We start from the raw sequence: 13,801 nt of genomic DNA on the forward strand, positions 1-13,801 counted from the left end.
GGACTTAGGTTTACAAAATTGTAATGAATAAATGTGTCCACATACCTATCCAACAGTATTTTCAGAACGGAATTGTTTCAAAAACTAATTTCCACCATCTCATAAATGTAATAAAAAATAAATGGCCAATGCTTTTCCGCTTGATTTAAAAACAGGATTCTGAACATTGGACTTCTTGAGACTTAAAGAAAACTGTAGCTTACTTGAGAATGCTGACTGTGACATCATCATTGATGACGGAGTTCCACAACAGAGCAGCAAAGGCATTTCGTCCAGCTTGATCAGTCAGCGCAATCATGCCACGGAAAGATGAAGGATTGCGTTCTAATAATAAAGTGAAAAATGTATTAAAAGACCGCTTGACGGATTGTGGCGTCACAGTGATTATAACACTCACCTATGAAAAACTTAATGAGCGTGAGATTTTTGGTGAAAGCAGCGTAATGCAGAGGAGTACATCCATGATCATCAGTGGTGTAACTGGGTACGCCTCGCTCAATCAAAACTTTTGCAACCTTTAAAATAATTTTAACTGTAAGAGATTTGTATACTGGGTAAAGACATTGCCATTTACGATGACCTAATCATGCTCAAGGTCTATTACTGAAAAAAAAAACGTGAGATAATCATGAGATAATCAAAGCTACTTATTACATGCTGTGACAACTTCAAAATGTTTAAATTTCAGGTCGCAAATTAACTGCATTTTCACATCATTGTGTACATTTTATTTTTTGCACACTAAACGAAATTCACATAATACAGTATGACAGGCCTACAAGTCGGGTAACACAAAATTTAGATGATTTTTTAAGCATCTCTATGTGACAAAAGTCCTTGGGATTTTTACCTTGATTTGTACATCAGTGTTAGTTGGCTTGTTGATGGCCAGAACGTGAAGAAGATTCTGCTTGAGATCGTTCTTTTCACCGAGCTTTCCTGAATCACGCTGTTTGCGCAACAGGGAAAGCACCACTTGGTACTTTCGCGCTCGCATTGCTGACTGTTTGAACAAATAAATGTAAATCGTAGATAGTATGTTACCTAAAAGGGCAACTTCCTGCAATGTGGGAGTGTAAGATATGACAAACAGAAAAAATATCCAATCTTTTCTCCTCGTTTTACTCAAGTCCTTTTGTACTTTTACCTAACTGATGGTAGACATTAACCAATCAACACAAACAGCGGTGAGTTTGTGGTTATGTGTTTTGCAATGTGTAACAAAAATCTCACCTCAACAGCAGCAGCATAATAAACTCCACAAGCTTCTAATCTGTCGAGCATCACATACGTCACACCCTGCCATCCCTTCTCAACCACAACCTGGAAGAAAACAAGATTTTTGAAGTTAAGTCTTTTGCACAATTACAAATAAGTGAAAAAAAGAAATATGACAAAGTGATAAAAAACACAGATTTTTGGTTTATTATAGTGACTATAAAAAACATCTTTTCAGTGAACGGCTACATTATGAGATTTAATGAATAGTCTGGACAATACTGCGCTAGATAAAGACAAGATTCTGTTTTCTACCATTTCGACATGTTTGTATGATAAATGAAACGGATAAATCTTGCAAAACAAAAAACATGAAACCGCACCAAGCAGAAAGTACATTACGTGCGTATAACGGTAAAAGTTTTTAAAAAGTGGGATTCAACAGCTAGAGAAAGTTCACATTTCAGCTGAACTTAACCTGGCCAACTGACCTTAAACACAGGTTCACAAGTTGGTTTACGCGGAGGAATGATTGCTGACTTCAGACGCCACTTGGGGGCGCTAACTTCGCTGCTTGCTTCGGTCGAAGATTTCTGTGGGATGGTGATGACGTTTGTGTTGACGTTTGCTCCCTTCTGAATCAACATCACTGCACAACTGAAACGACAAAAGGGAGTTGTTGAAAAGACAATTTCTGCAAAATCAATCCAAATTCAAATCAAAAGCGGGTAACTAAGCTAGAACTAACAAACAATTGAAAAATATGAACCACATGTCTTAATTTTCAACTATTTAAATCGCAGAAGGAACAAACAATCAAGTTTAACTCAATGCTTTAACATATATAACTGTGCAATTTTTAGCTTTTCTCTCCAAATTAACAGGAATCAGTCTAAGAATAAAGGACTTTTACGTTATAAGGACAAAAAATAACAAAATATCTTACCTGTTATGTCCAGCTTTGACTGCAAGACTAAGTGGTGTATTACAATCAGAGTCTTGTCGGTTGATGTTGGCGCCACGTTCGACCAAATGCATGCAGCATATCATAGCACCACGACGTGCTGCCTCATGAAGTGGAGTTCGTCCTGTGGCGTCTGCAGTGTCCACCTCTTCACCAGACATGCCGGACGTGAGAAGAGTGGTCAGTTCGATCGGGTCACAACCCAAGTCAGCATTTCCACTTTCCCTGAGAAAAATAGTTGTTCAACGTTTATCTTGCTCGTTAGATTTTAAAGTTTCTGGAGTTTAATGTTAGGGTTTTTGCCTGGAATAAACTGTAAATGGTCAGAGTAAAAAAAAATTACAAACACCACGTACAGTAAACGTCGGTTAATCGGGACGATGTCGATCAGGCAAAGACCCTTAACGTAATCCGGTTTAACCCAGGTTTACTGTATATAGATGATATTAATACAGTACAACTGTTGTTATAGGAGTTTTGTAAGACAGAATACAGACTGGGTTAAACGACAGAACCTTTTTTATATTGTGGCTTGCCCACCTCACAAGTAAATTTCCTAACAGGGCGATTTTTCCAAATACAAAACGAAGTCCAATGCAGTGTGCAACACGGCGAATTTAAGCAGAGCAAATGTAACTAATAGCACCTTTTTATTACAATATTGCTTAGGGATGTGCCAAAACTGCAAATGTTCTGTTTGGTCGAGCACCGAGCATCTCACTTTAATGCTCGGTGCTCGGCCGAGCACGCTCGGTGCATTATGACGTCACAAAAAATCCCCTTTCTACGTTTTAGCTCTACTAGGTCTCTTACGTCACCAGCGGTGTATTAAGCTGTACAGGCCTCGGAAGTACACGTTTTTCCACCATCTAATACATTTGAAAAATCATTTGTTTTTGTTCATAGACACCCTTTCGAACACTAATTACGTATCTTAGCAGGGCATGAATATGCAAATTTAATGCTCGGGTCAGTTTGTGCAACTGCTCGGCCGAGCACCGAGCATTAAAAACAGCGATGCTCGGTACCGAGTACTCGGGTTCTGGCTCGGCTCGGCGCATCCCTAATATTGCTTCAATTAGTAAGCAGAAGACAGTATACGCTGTTTCGACATTTAGATCTGACCAGTGCAGCTGGTAACAAGACATTGGCCGCATTGGCCAGTTTAACCATCTAACGGCACTCCAGTTTGTTGGGAGTAAGAGGCAGAAAAGCCATGCCTTGCCAATTCTGTTCTATACTACTGGAAAGGACAAGGTCCTAATGACAAGATTTAGGCTGTATTGGCTAAAGTAGGCATCTAAAGGCACTCCAGTTTGTTAGGATTAACAGGCAAAAAAGCCATGTCTCGGCCAATTGTGTTCCATACCACATCTGGGCATAAAGAACAGAGAAAACTAGTTCACAATGGCCAAGCACTCATTGGTTAGTTTTAAAATGTAAAGCTTTGGCAGCGAACACAATTTTACAAAACCATCAAACTCAACCATGTAAAAAGTCCACGCTGTTTAGGCATGGGCAGAACTTAGCAATCAATTTTACTTACTTGGTAATTTTGGTGTAAGCATAATGCAAGGGAATCCTGCCGAATTTATCCGCCACTGTTAAGCTTGCTCCCTTCTCAATCAACAAATCAGGAATATCAAATAAAGCTGATGATGGACCACTAGCATTCACAGCCAGATGTAGAGGAGCGTGACCGTCCGAATCCGTTTCACTCAACGAAGCTTGTTTCTCCAATAAAGCGTTAACCAAGTCCAGTTCTATAAACAGGGTATATTTGTTCGCCTTTTTGTTGTGTTTGAGTATACAGAAAAATATTTTTTATATTAACCCAAACAACCTTGCTGCTAAAGCAACGTGACAACAAAATTGAAATTATATGCAGTACTTTACACTGAGTGGCATTTTTGTCTTATTTGTCGCGAATTTTAATCCAGTGTAGTCAATATGATTTACAAATTACCGCATGGACATTTACATTTTTTGTAGTTGTCAAGAACGGACATATACATTCCTATAATAAAAACTACAAAGCTTGTAAATAGTAAACTCGAAAAGTAGCAGGGGTTATTGGTTGTTAAACAGAGAATACAACAATCTTTGATAATGAAAATCAACATACCTTCCTCCTTTTCAACAGCATACATCAGAGCTGTTCGTCCGTTTCTAGGATCGGGAGGAACCAGTTTTATGTCAGAAATTGTCCGCAGAAGAGCTCTGATGGCTGGAAGCAAGCTCTTGTCTCCAGGTCTACAAAACAATTGCACAGTTTAAACAAAAAACAATAAAAGCATTTCTATTCACGTTATTTCTTCATTTTACATTCTACAAATTGGTGCGTACCACCGAAACTCTGTTTGAATGGTTAGACCTAAAAATGGGCCTATCCTTCTTGGCTAGATTAGCATATTTTTGAAAACAGCATGCCTAAAGAACGTCCAAGGCACAAGTTTCGCTCCAAACTAGAGACAATCAATTGATTCAGTCCCGTTGCAATTTTTAAATTTGACTTGAATTAAGTACAGCACAAAGCCAGTTGCGTACCTCAGGTTGATAACCACTATTTTACATTGTTTGCTTCTCAATTTATTAATAAAAGAGCAAAAGTCAAAACGCATTTTTTTTACCAACTTCTACCCAAAGTCGAAACGCATTACGACATTTTACATTTGCAAACTGCCAAACTAGCCAAGTAAGATTGTATTCCTAAATTAGACCGAAGTTGTTGTTCACATATGAACTTCTTGGAAGTCGTAAATTGCAAAAAAAAAACTATTTTACTTACCCATGTCTTGCAACAGCTAGTATAAGTGGTGCGGCCGGGTATTTATTTTTCTTGTTGTTGGAGCAGAAGTTTGGCAGAGCGGCGACGTCCAACAACATTTGCACAGCACGACAGTTGCGGTTGATCAGAGCCGTGATCAGAGGGGAAGCCCCTTGCTGATCGAGAATGTCCAATTTGGGTTTGTGACGTAACAAACACGCCAGAACCTTGCACTCCTAGAAAGGTGAAAATTCGGTTGATAAGAGCTACATAAATGGGGGAATTATATAAGGGTTTCACAAAGCTATGGCAGGGCCAAAATGGTGGCACATATGTAAGTAAAGGCAATCAAAAATGGTAAAATTTGACTTAAATAAAAAAAATCATTGCTTTAAATTAAAAAGCATGGCGTACTGTGAAAAAAATGTGTGCTATCAGCCCATTGATGTTTTCCCAATCTATAATTTATGCAAATATGATCACGTGGGCATATGAAAGACAATTTGATAATATGGATATAGATATATTATAGTGTTAAGCAAATAATAATGTTTGTACAGGATCTGTCCCTCTAATAGTAGACATGTTAATGTCCATGATCACCGAGTCAAACTTTTTGAGTAGGAAATAATACAGAAGCAAATGTTTCTGACTTAAAATCAGCCAACATCAAGTTGCAACATTAGAGAGATATATTTCGCCTATAAAGGCATTGTCAGTCTCTTAAAACTGCAAACAACGAAGGTGCACTATCTTGTGGTACAGGAAAGCAAAGTTGCTATCGGTAAGTAAAATTATGTACAAGAAAACAACTTTAACCACCTTGTCAGATACAGCCTTGCTTAAGTAGTGAGCAGCAGTTTTTCCATCATCATTCGGATTCCTGTAGTTTCTGCGAGTTTTTCCTACAGCAGCGCTTACGTCAGACTTCGCAGCTAACACAAGTGCCTCCAGTAGAGGGCAGGCAAGATCCTCTAATTTCTTGTGCTACAAAAATAGTTAACAGTTTTTATGCCGGAAGAGAAAAGTACGATGTTCGAAGTAAAATGGCGTCAACCGTCCACCAAAACTTACATATGAGCAAGAGTTTGTTTTATTGACCACTTGTGAGTTGTAAGCAAAAAAATACAGTCTAAATTTGTAGTGTAAGTTTTTTCTTTAACTACAACTCCACCATAACAGTAAAAAGCAAAATATTCGCGATCACTGCCTTTTTGTTGTTTGTTACGGATTCAAGAGTACCCAACTTTTTGATGACATTCGTATAAGAAGTCGTGCGTCGGGCTGGTACATAATAATGGGGAGTAAAAAATGTCACTTACCAGTTTCTTGTATTCTGCTTCAGTGGATTCAAGTGACTCCGATGACGCTGGTTTTGGATGCTGGAGAGTTAAGCAAAACCCGTTGATCGTTGATCAAAGTTATGTCACTTGCATGCAATTATTTTAACACGTAAAAAGGGACTCGTGTATAGAATTGTGATTTTCGCATTAGATTTTGCAGCTATGGTTAAATACCTGGTTCTATGCAATGAACTAACATGTTCTATAAGGGTCTTTAATGGTGGGATTTGAACCCATAAACATATGGTTTGATGTCGCTCAAATAATTAAATGAAGATAAAAAAATCTTGGCTTTGAAACCTACATCAGCAATAGCCTTGGTGAGAAGTTGCAATGGAGTAAACCCATACTTGTTTCGTTTCACTGCCAGCTCTTGTACAGTCTGTGAAGTCTAAAAAAACACATTAATTCACCACTATATTCGTAGCAAATAACACCATAGAAATGTCTGCTTTACCATATTGACGAGCCCAAATACAATGTCTGCCATATTTCCTTGTTCCCAGTTTCTGGATAGCATGTGTAGAACGTTGTCGGCTGTTGAGTTGGTGCTGCGAGGACAGTGTGTACCACGACGAACGAACAACTCAATTAGAGCCACGTTCATCTAATAAACACAAACATTTAGTTGGAGAACGAGCATTAAGAAAGGCTTAAGAAGAAAACAACGATAGACAATCCAGCTATTCTATAATTTAAGTTGCCGAAGTTTGTACTATTTTCTAAAAATATGTTTTAGGTATACTTGGGCGGTGCAACATAAGACAGAACTTAGTAGTGTTTGACGACTTGATTTTGGCGGATTTTTTGTAAAAAAAATTGTTGGGAAATTATGCACAGGCGACTAGCGCTGTATGTACAATATTAAAATACACATAATGTCACAAAAATAGTTTGTTATAGCGAGGCGGCACTAACAGCGAGGTTTTACTACCATACTACGGATTTGACCCATTCAATCAATTATTTTTTCGCATACAAATAAATTCATAGAATTACGAAAGGACTATTTAACAAAATGATCAAACTGATTTCAGCGTTAATTTTTGACCATTTCTTTTTATATCAGGTATCTTTACAAGTTTTTGAAAAATTGTATTCAATTTGTTTTCCATTTATTTTCAGCTCAAGGGACAAAATGCGAAAAATAACCAGCAGTACATTACTTACATCTTCCACAGCAAAGTAGAGTGGTAGTCGACCACGGTAGTCGGCCATATTTAACTCTGCACCTCGATCTAACAACATTTCGGCGAGAAACATGCTCACTTTCTGACTGTCAGCGTTAACTGTTTTGCCTTTACCCATGCGGACAGAGTTCGACGCCAGGTTGTGAATCTGGATTACAAAACACATTTATTAATTAGATTTATCTGTCTCAAGGCCAACAAACCCTTTAATAAGTTAACTTTATTGCCAAAAAAAATGCAATTCCACACGGAGTCGGCCTGGTCAATTCCGATCTTTATAGGCTGGACGTTTAATGGATGAAGTTTATTCAGTCATTCTGGATAAATCAAGGCCAGTTGGGTGGAGTTTTGAGATCAAATATAAAAACGAAAAGCAGGAAATTGATTTTAAGGGATTTTATGGGTTCTATACAAGTAATAAAGTATCAACAAAATATCAAAAGCTCTTAAAGAGTAGGAACTGAAATCATTCCAGTTGAATGTTTAAAAACATTCATGCGCAGAAGAGATCTGTAACCTATGTCATGTAGCAAGAAAAATGCTGGGTCTATATAGAGCTAGAAACTAGGGATGGGATGAGCCGAGCCAGAACCCGAGTCCTCCGCACCGAGCATTGCCATTTTTGATGCAGTTGCACAAAAGCATTAAATTTGCACATTCACACCCTGCTAGCGTCCGAAACTAGTGTTAGAGGGTAACCAGGAACAAAACTGACTGTAGTTTTGGTGGAAAACCACCCCTCAACTGCAGAAATCATAACAAAACAGGATTACTCACTGGCGCCATCCCGAGGACATCTTGCGCATTCACTTCTGGTTTGTAAGCCTCAAGAAGGTAAGTCACGTGATCGACCAGTTTCCATGTGAGCGGTTCTTCTGCGAGTAGACGTGCCACTAGAGTGCGCCCGCGGTCGTCACGGAAGTTGGCATCAGCATGGTGCTCAGAAAGTAAGTGAGCTGTTTCTCTGTGATCTTTCAGCAGAGCAACTCCAATAGGCGACATCTGCAATGGGTGATTGTACATTGTAGCTTAAGAGCTGTATATAGGAATATACTCAAGATGAAGCCTGCAGGCACCCTTTAACACTAATATTTTTTTGAAGAAATCATCTACAGTCATTGTAGTCTGGACAATAAAAATTGTATGTTGCATTAAAAACTGAAATTGCATGCTAGATTATTTTTCGGGTTTGTTAAATTTAGTGCACACCAAAATCGTGTACCATTTTAATGCAAGGCTAATAATGAGATTGAAACATTGTAAATTTAACTTTTGACAAAAACAAACAAACAGTGTATTTGGCTAATGCTATGGTTATGTTTATGTATTAGTATAGCTCCTCACCTTTCTGTCATTGTACACATCTGGGTTAGCAGTTGCTTGAAGCAAAACATTTACACAATGATACCAGCCATATGCAGCAGCATAATGTATGGCAGTGTTGTTAGATGAATCTGCTACATTAGGGTCAGCTCCTAAAAGAGAATTTTTTTTACTTATTTTTTCACAGGTTAACTTTAGATAATGCCAATATAAATAGAAATAAGTTTATTTAACATGTAAGCAACAAGAAATAAGGTGTGCCAACTTTACAGATAAATCTCAAGCTAAAAAGCATTGGTTTAACTGCTACAGCATCACATTATACCAACTGTGTTGAGTGCAGCCTAAAATGATTGTACAGTATAAAATTTTTACTTATCCAATTTTAGAAGATACAAACCTTTTCTTAGCAGATATGTAATAACTGGGTAGTGTCCGTTCATGGCAGCATGTATCAAGGCTGTGCGTTGTAACTTGTCAGTAATTTCTATACTTGCTCCGCACTGTGAAAAGTAAAGTAAATCAAATATATTGTCTGGTGTCGCTCAAATTAATTAAAGTATCCGTTGAAACTAAATGCCAGGTGGTAAATCTATAGTCTTACCTCAACCAGTGATATACAGGTTTGAGTATGTCCATTAGCAGCAGCCAGCATCAATGGTGTTGCCCTGGCTTTTGAAATACTTAAGCACTTGTTGAGATCTGCTTTGTAACGAGCCAAAATCTCAATCACTTTCTGCAAAAGATAAAATGGTTGGGTTTAAAAAAAAATACAAAAAGTATTAGTAATATTCAAATGTTGTAAGTAACATTGACACTAGTAAAGTATACAACTGGGTGATTATAATATTTGAATCAAACGCTGCTATTAGTTATGCTTGTGGGGAAATTGTTGCATTTTTCAATACAACAAGTAAGCAGTGGTTGAGTGCCATCACAGGGATTTTTGCATGAGTTTAATAAAATATTGTCATTGTTTCAGTATGCATGGAACGGGTATTTGGCAAAACAGAATATTTGCTATTTCAGGCAATTCCTACTTTGCTACACATAAATGACACTTTACTTACTGCATGTCCATTTAGAGCAGCATAATGCACAGCTGACTTATTGCTGCGATCGGGTCTTTCCACAACATTGACCACATGCAGCACTTTGCTACTTGCAGCAGTTCGAAGTAACACATCAACATTTCTATCTCTGCCAGCCTCTGCTGCAATCATAAGTGGTGTCATACCATTCACATCTTGCTCTTCAATGCTCACTCTGTAAATCGAAGAAGAACATATTGTATGTCAGGTTGAATAAAGGTGTATCAAGTAAACCAACACATATTTCTGGGTGTGTTTCAGTAGGGAATTCTCAAATGTTGGAGTTACCAACACAATATAGTGTTCTGAAAACCTGCTTTTTCAATCAGACTGTTGAGTTTAGATATTAGCCTGATAGGTAATAACATATACACAAGTGCTTAAGGGTTTGAACATTAGTTGTTTGCTTTACAAGACAAGTTGTAAATTCAAAAAATAATATTCAAAAAATCATTACCTAATCAAATAATGTTTTAATCTCCATTATCTATGTTCAATTGATAAATTATACTTTATAAATCACAATCTTACTTGTTTTTGAGGAACTCTAACGGTTCAGTGGTGCTACAAGCTGCAGCGTAATGAATAGGTCGTCTGTTACGACCGTCCATTGTGTTCAGGCATTCCTTGGCAGCTGATATAAGTTGTTTCAAGCATGTGGCGTTGGGATTGCAGGCAGCACAATGCACAGGCTGAAGCCTATGACTATCACCACTCTTCTTCTTGGCATCTTTTACCTTGAAGAAAATCAAGACATAACATTTAAGAACAAAGAATTTAGCTGTAAGAATAAATAGTTACCTCTTCTTTGGAGCTTTTTTTGACTGAATCACAAAGCTTTTGCTGTACAAATCAATAAACTGTACTGAAATATGTGTTGTTAAGTATTAAATCTTACCTGAACCTGATTAGCTACACAAAACTAAGTCTGTATTGTTTTAGTGCGCCAGGGGTTTCCTAATATTCTGGTTTATGGCTCAACAACTTTGTGAAAATTGGTTTGTGGCTTGCTACTTGTAGTAGATATGTACTGTACAGCTACAAACTATTTTTTACAACTAGGATAACATAAAATATTATAAATCGGTAGTCTGTTGTCCACTTCAAATGCCCAAATGGCCAACTGTCAGGCCATGGACTACAGTTTAGGGGCCATTAAACTAACAACTGCCTCAGTCAAATATTCTTTTTTTACCAAAAATAGGGTGTGTCTATAACCTTTTAGGTAACTCTACCAACAAGTACTCTTTCTAGTTTTTGGACTTTTGTAGAAATAAACTTTCATCTGAACAACTTTTTAACAATCGAACATGGAGACAAAAAAATTTAACACTGGTAACTATCAACATTTCCCTTTCCTAATGCTAAAATTACAATTGACAAAATAACTTTTGTGAAAAAAATTGTGCTTACTGTAAAGGCAGCTGGAACAGGCTCATCAGAGCAGAGGACAAGTTCATGTAGTTCAGTCATTCCATGTGATCCACCTGTAGTTCCAGTTGAAGGGGAACCAGATGCCGCACCGAAAGCTGGTGAAGTGGATGTAATCGATTCTTGACGAGAAGCCCGAATCAGAAACTGGGCAGTTTCAACATGACCCATCTCAAGTGCGCGGTACATATGGTCAAACAACATTTCCTGCAAATAAGTAATGAAATTTTTTTGATCAGCCTTGTAATTTGCTACATTAACATTTTTTGCAATAAAATGTATTTTTCTAGTTAGAAGCAAGGCAGTAGTTTTGTATTTGATTGAGCAGTCACTGAATGTTGAGCAGTCATGTAATGTTTGTGAAAGGTTTGGGAAAATAAAGTTCAGTACCCAGGTATTGGTTAGACAGCATTGCAAATAAAAAAGCAGTTTGTTGTTAGGTATCTATCGGTAATGTCACAATACCATTGCTTTGGTGCAGCAATAGGAGTTCCCCAAAAAAGTGTACAAAAGTGACGCAATTTCGGCCTGTTTTAAGTGTTTGTTCTGAGGGAGTTGATTTTTGATTAAATTTTTGTATTGTTTTTGTTTTAGAAAAGTAACAGATTTTTCAAGCATATTTGCATCAAGAAAATGAGACTAAAAAGTAAAACTTCAAACTGAATAATATAACAGATAACTTATACCTTCATATCCACTTCCTTGAATTTTGGAAAGGCATCCATGAGCAATTGCAGCATATTGGGGCTGACACCGGATGAACAAGCAAAGTGTGCTATGTCGGATGCTAATGCTTGCTCAGATTCAAACACGACTTTGGTGTCCTAATACGAAAAAAAAACACATTATGGTCAATAAATTTTATATCCAAGAAGCATTCACCTTTAGGAAAGCGTGATTGCCTTCTTTCATTCCCTTGCTGATGTCCAATGGTGAAAGCTCCTCACCTTTAAACCCATTTCTACAAAAGCAGTTTTGGGGTTAAGCATGTAGGTTGGGCAGAAATATTAACTATTATCCTTCAAACAATAGTTCGAGTAGTAAACAAATTATAGTACACATTCGTTGGAGCTCGATTTCTTTGTTTCTGTACTGTATTGAAACTAATGTACTGCTAAGTTTTGGTAGATACATGCACAGTACGATGTAAGTTGAGACAGGCTATTTACATTGGGTATGGGGCTATGTTTAAATAAAACAGGATTATAACCTAATTCGGCTGTTTAAAATTCGGCTGTGTAAAAAAAAGACCCACTCTGCACACATGAAAATATGAAACAAGAACTTACTGTGCATCAGATGCATCTCTTAGCATAGCAGGTGGGTCAGTACCAAGGTTAGGATTCAAGTCAGGTAATTTTGAAAGCTCGCCAACAAGAGATCGAAGCACTCCAGCATTGCCAGCCCGTAATGCATAATGAAATGCAGTCAAAGGGACATCCACTGATCGAGTCTTGCCCAAAAGCTAAAAACATACAGTAAAAATTGTCAACATATATTCTGCTGCATCTGTTTAACAATAAATTTGGTGCAGAAAATCAAGTGTTGTACAGAAACAAGAATGATTTCAAAAAAGATGGCAATAACCCTATGCTATTTTCTAATTGTATGAAAACTATACGTACACATTACTTTGTCCCTGTGCATTAACAAGAAACACAAATTTACAATTTCATTTTGCACAAAGCCTGGTAGAAAAACTGAGCTACTAGATAGGGATGTGCCAAAATTGCAAATGTTCTGTTTGGTCGAGCACGCTCGGTGCATTATGACGTCACAAAAAATCCCCTTTCTACATTTTAGCTATACAAGGCCTCTTACGTCACCAGCGGTGTATTAAGCTGTACAGGCCTCAGAAGTACACGTTTTTCCACAATCTAATACATTTGAAAAATCATTTGTTTTTGTTCATAGACACCCTTTCGAACACTAAGTACATATCTTAGCAGGGCATGAATATGCAAATTTAATGCTCGGGTCAGTTTGTGCAACTGCTCGGCCGAGCACCGAGCATCAAAAATAGCGATGCTCGGTACCGAGTACTCGGGTTCTGGCTCGGCTCGGCGCATCCCTACTACTAGATTAAGTTGTCAGAATGTGACTAAAAATCAGATGAAAATTACCTTGTTCATGTCTGTGCAACTGGCAAAAATTGATTCCAGTTCACCAACATCTTGAAGAATCGCTGCACGAATTGCCAGTTTGTCCTTTGGCAGGTGAGACTCAGATTGTCTGCAAAAATGATGCATATAGTATGAATCATAGTGGTTTAGAGCAGTCTTGCAACCTAAAGAATTTTAAAGCAATCTCCCATTTGTTACTTTAAGAAGAAACAGTTGTTGATTATTATCGATCAATAAGCAACCTTTTCAATGCTTCAAGTACTCTAGTTCAGGGGTGTCAAACTCGGGGCCCGCGGGCCGCACGCGGCCCACGAAGCCCTCCAATGCGGCCCACGAACATTCAACAATTGT

At 37.8% G+C, this 13,801-nt stretch overlaps 1 protein-coding gene across 2 annotated transcripts in view; it reads right to left on the minus strand.

Annotated features, from left to right (window-relative positions):
* LOC145219907 (poly [ADP-ribose] polymerase tankyrase-like) overlaps window positions 1-13,801 on the minus strand; it is a 30,408-nt gene that overhangs the window by 10,511 nt on the left and 6,096 nt on the right. For both annotated transcript variants that reach the window (XM_080087217.1, XM_080087211.1), the window contains exons 11-35: window positions 13,451-13,559; window positions 12,617-12,792; window positions 12,210-12,288; window positions 12,014-12,151; window positions 11,310-11,534; window positions 10,428-10,633; window positions 9,876-10,071; window positions 9,410-9,541; window positions 9,206-9,308; window positions 8,827-8,957; window positions 8,260-8,484; window positions 7,463-7,630; window positions 6,750-6,899; window positions 6,597-6,683; window positions 6,272-6,331; window positions 5,772-5,936; window positions 4,971-5,185; window positions 4,308-4,435; window positions 3,729-3,945; window positions 2,165-2,407; window positions 1,710-1,875; window positions 1,234-1,323; window positions 851-1,003; window positions 398-515; window positions 204-324 (exon numbers count right to left, since the gene is read on the minus strand). In XM_080087217.1, coding sequence (XP_079943343.1) covers window positions 204-324; window positions 398-515; window positions 851-1,003; window positions 1,234-1,323; window positions 1,710-1,875; window positions 2,165-2,407; window positions 3,729-3,945; window positions 4,308-4,435; window positions 4,971-5,185; window positions 5,772-5,936; window positions 6,272-6,331; window positions 6,597-6,683; window positions 6,750-6,899; window positions 7,463-7,630; window positions 8,260-8,484; window positions 8,827-8,957; window positions 9,206-9,308; window positions 9,410-9,541; window positions 9,876-10,071; window positions 10,428-10,633; window positions 11,310-11,534; window positions 12,014-12,151; window positions 12,210-12,288; window positions 12,617-12,792; window positions 13,451-13,559 — 3,801 coding nt within the window. The remainder of the gene's footprint in view (window positions 1-203; window positions 325-397; window positions 516-850; window positions 1,004-1,233; window positions 1,324-1,709; window positions 1,876-2,164; window positions 2,408-3,728; window positions 3,946-4,307; window positions 4,436-4,970; window positions 5,186-5,771; window positions 5,937-6,271; window positions 6,332-6,596; window positions 6,684-6,749; window positions 6,900-7,462; window positions 7,631-8,259; window positions 8,485-8,826; window positions 8,958-9,205; window positions 9,309-9,409; window positions 9,542-9,875; window positions 10,072-10,427; window positions 10,634-11,309; window positions 11,535-12,013; window positions 12,152-12,209; window positions 12,289-12,616; window positions 12,793-13,450; window positions 13,560-13,801) is intronic.

Source organism: Phallusia mammillata, chromosome 1 (genome assembly GCF_965637545.1).
Source record: "Phallusia mammillata chromosome 1, kaPhaMamm4.hap1.1, whole genome shotgun sequence".
Classification (NCBI taxonomy): Eukaryota; Metazoa; Chordata; class Ascidiacea; order Phlebobranchia; family Ascidiidae; genus Phallusia; species Phallusia mammillata.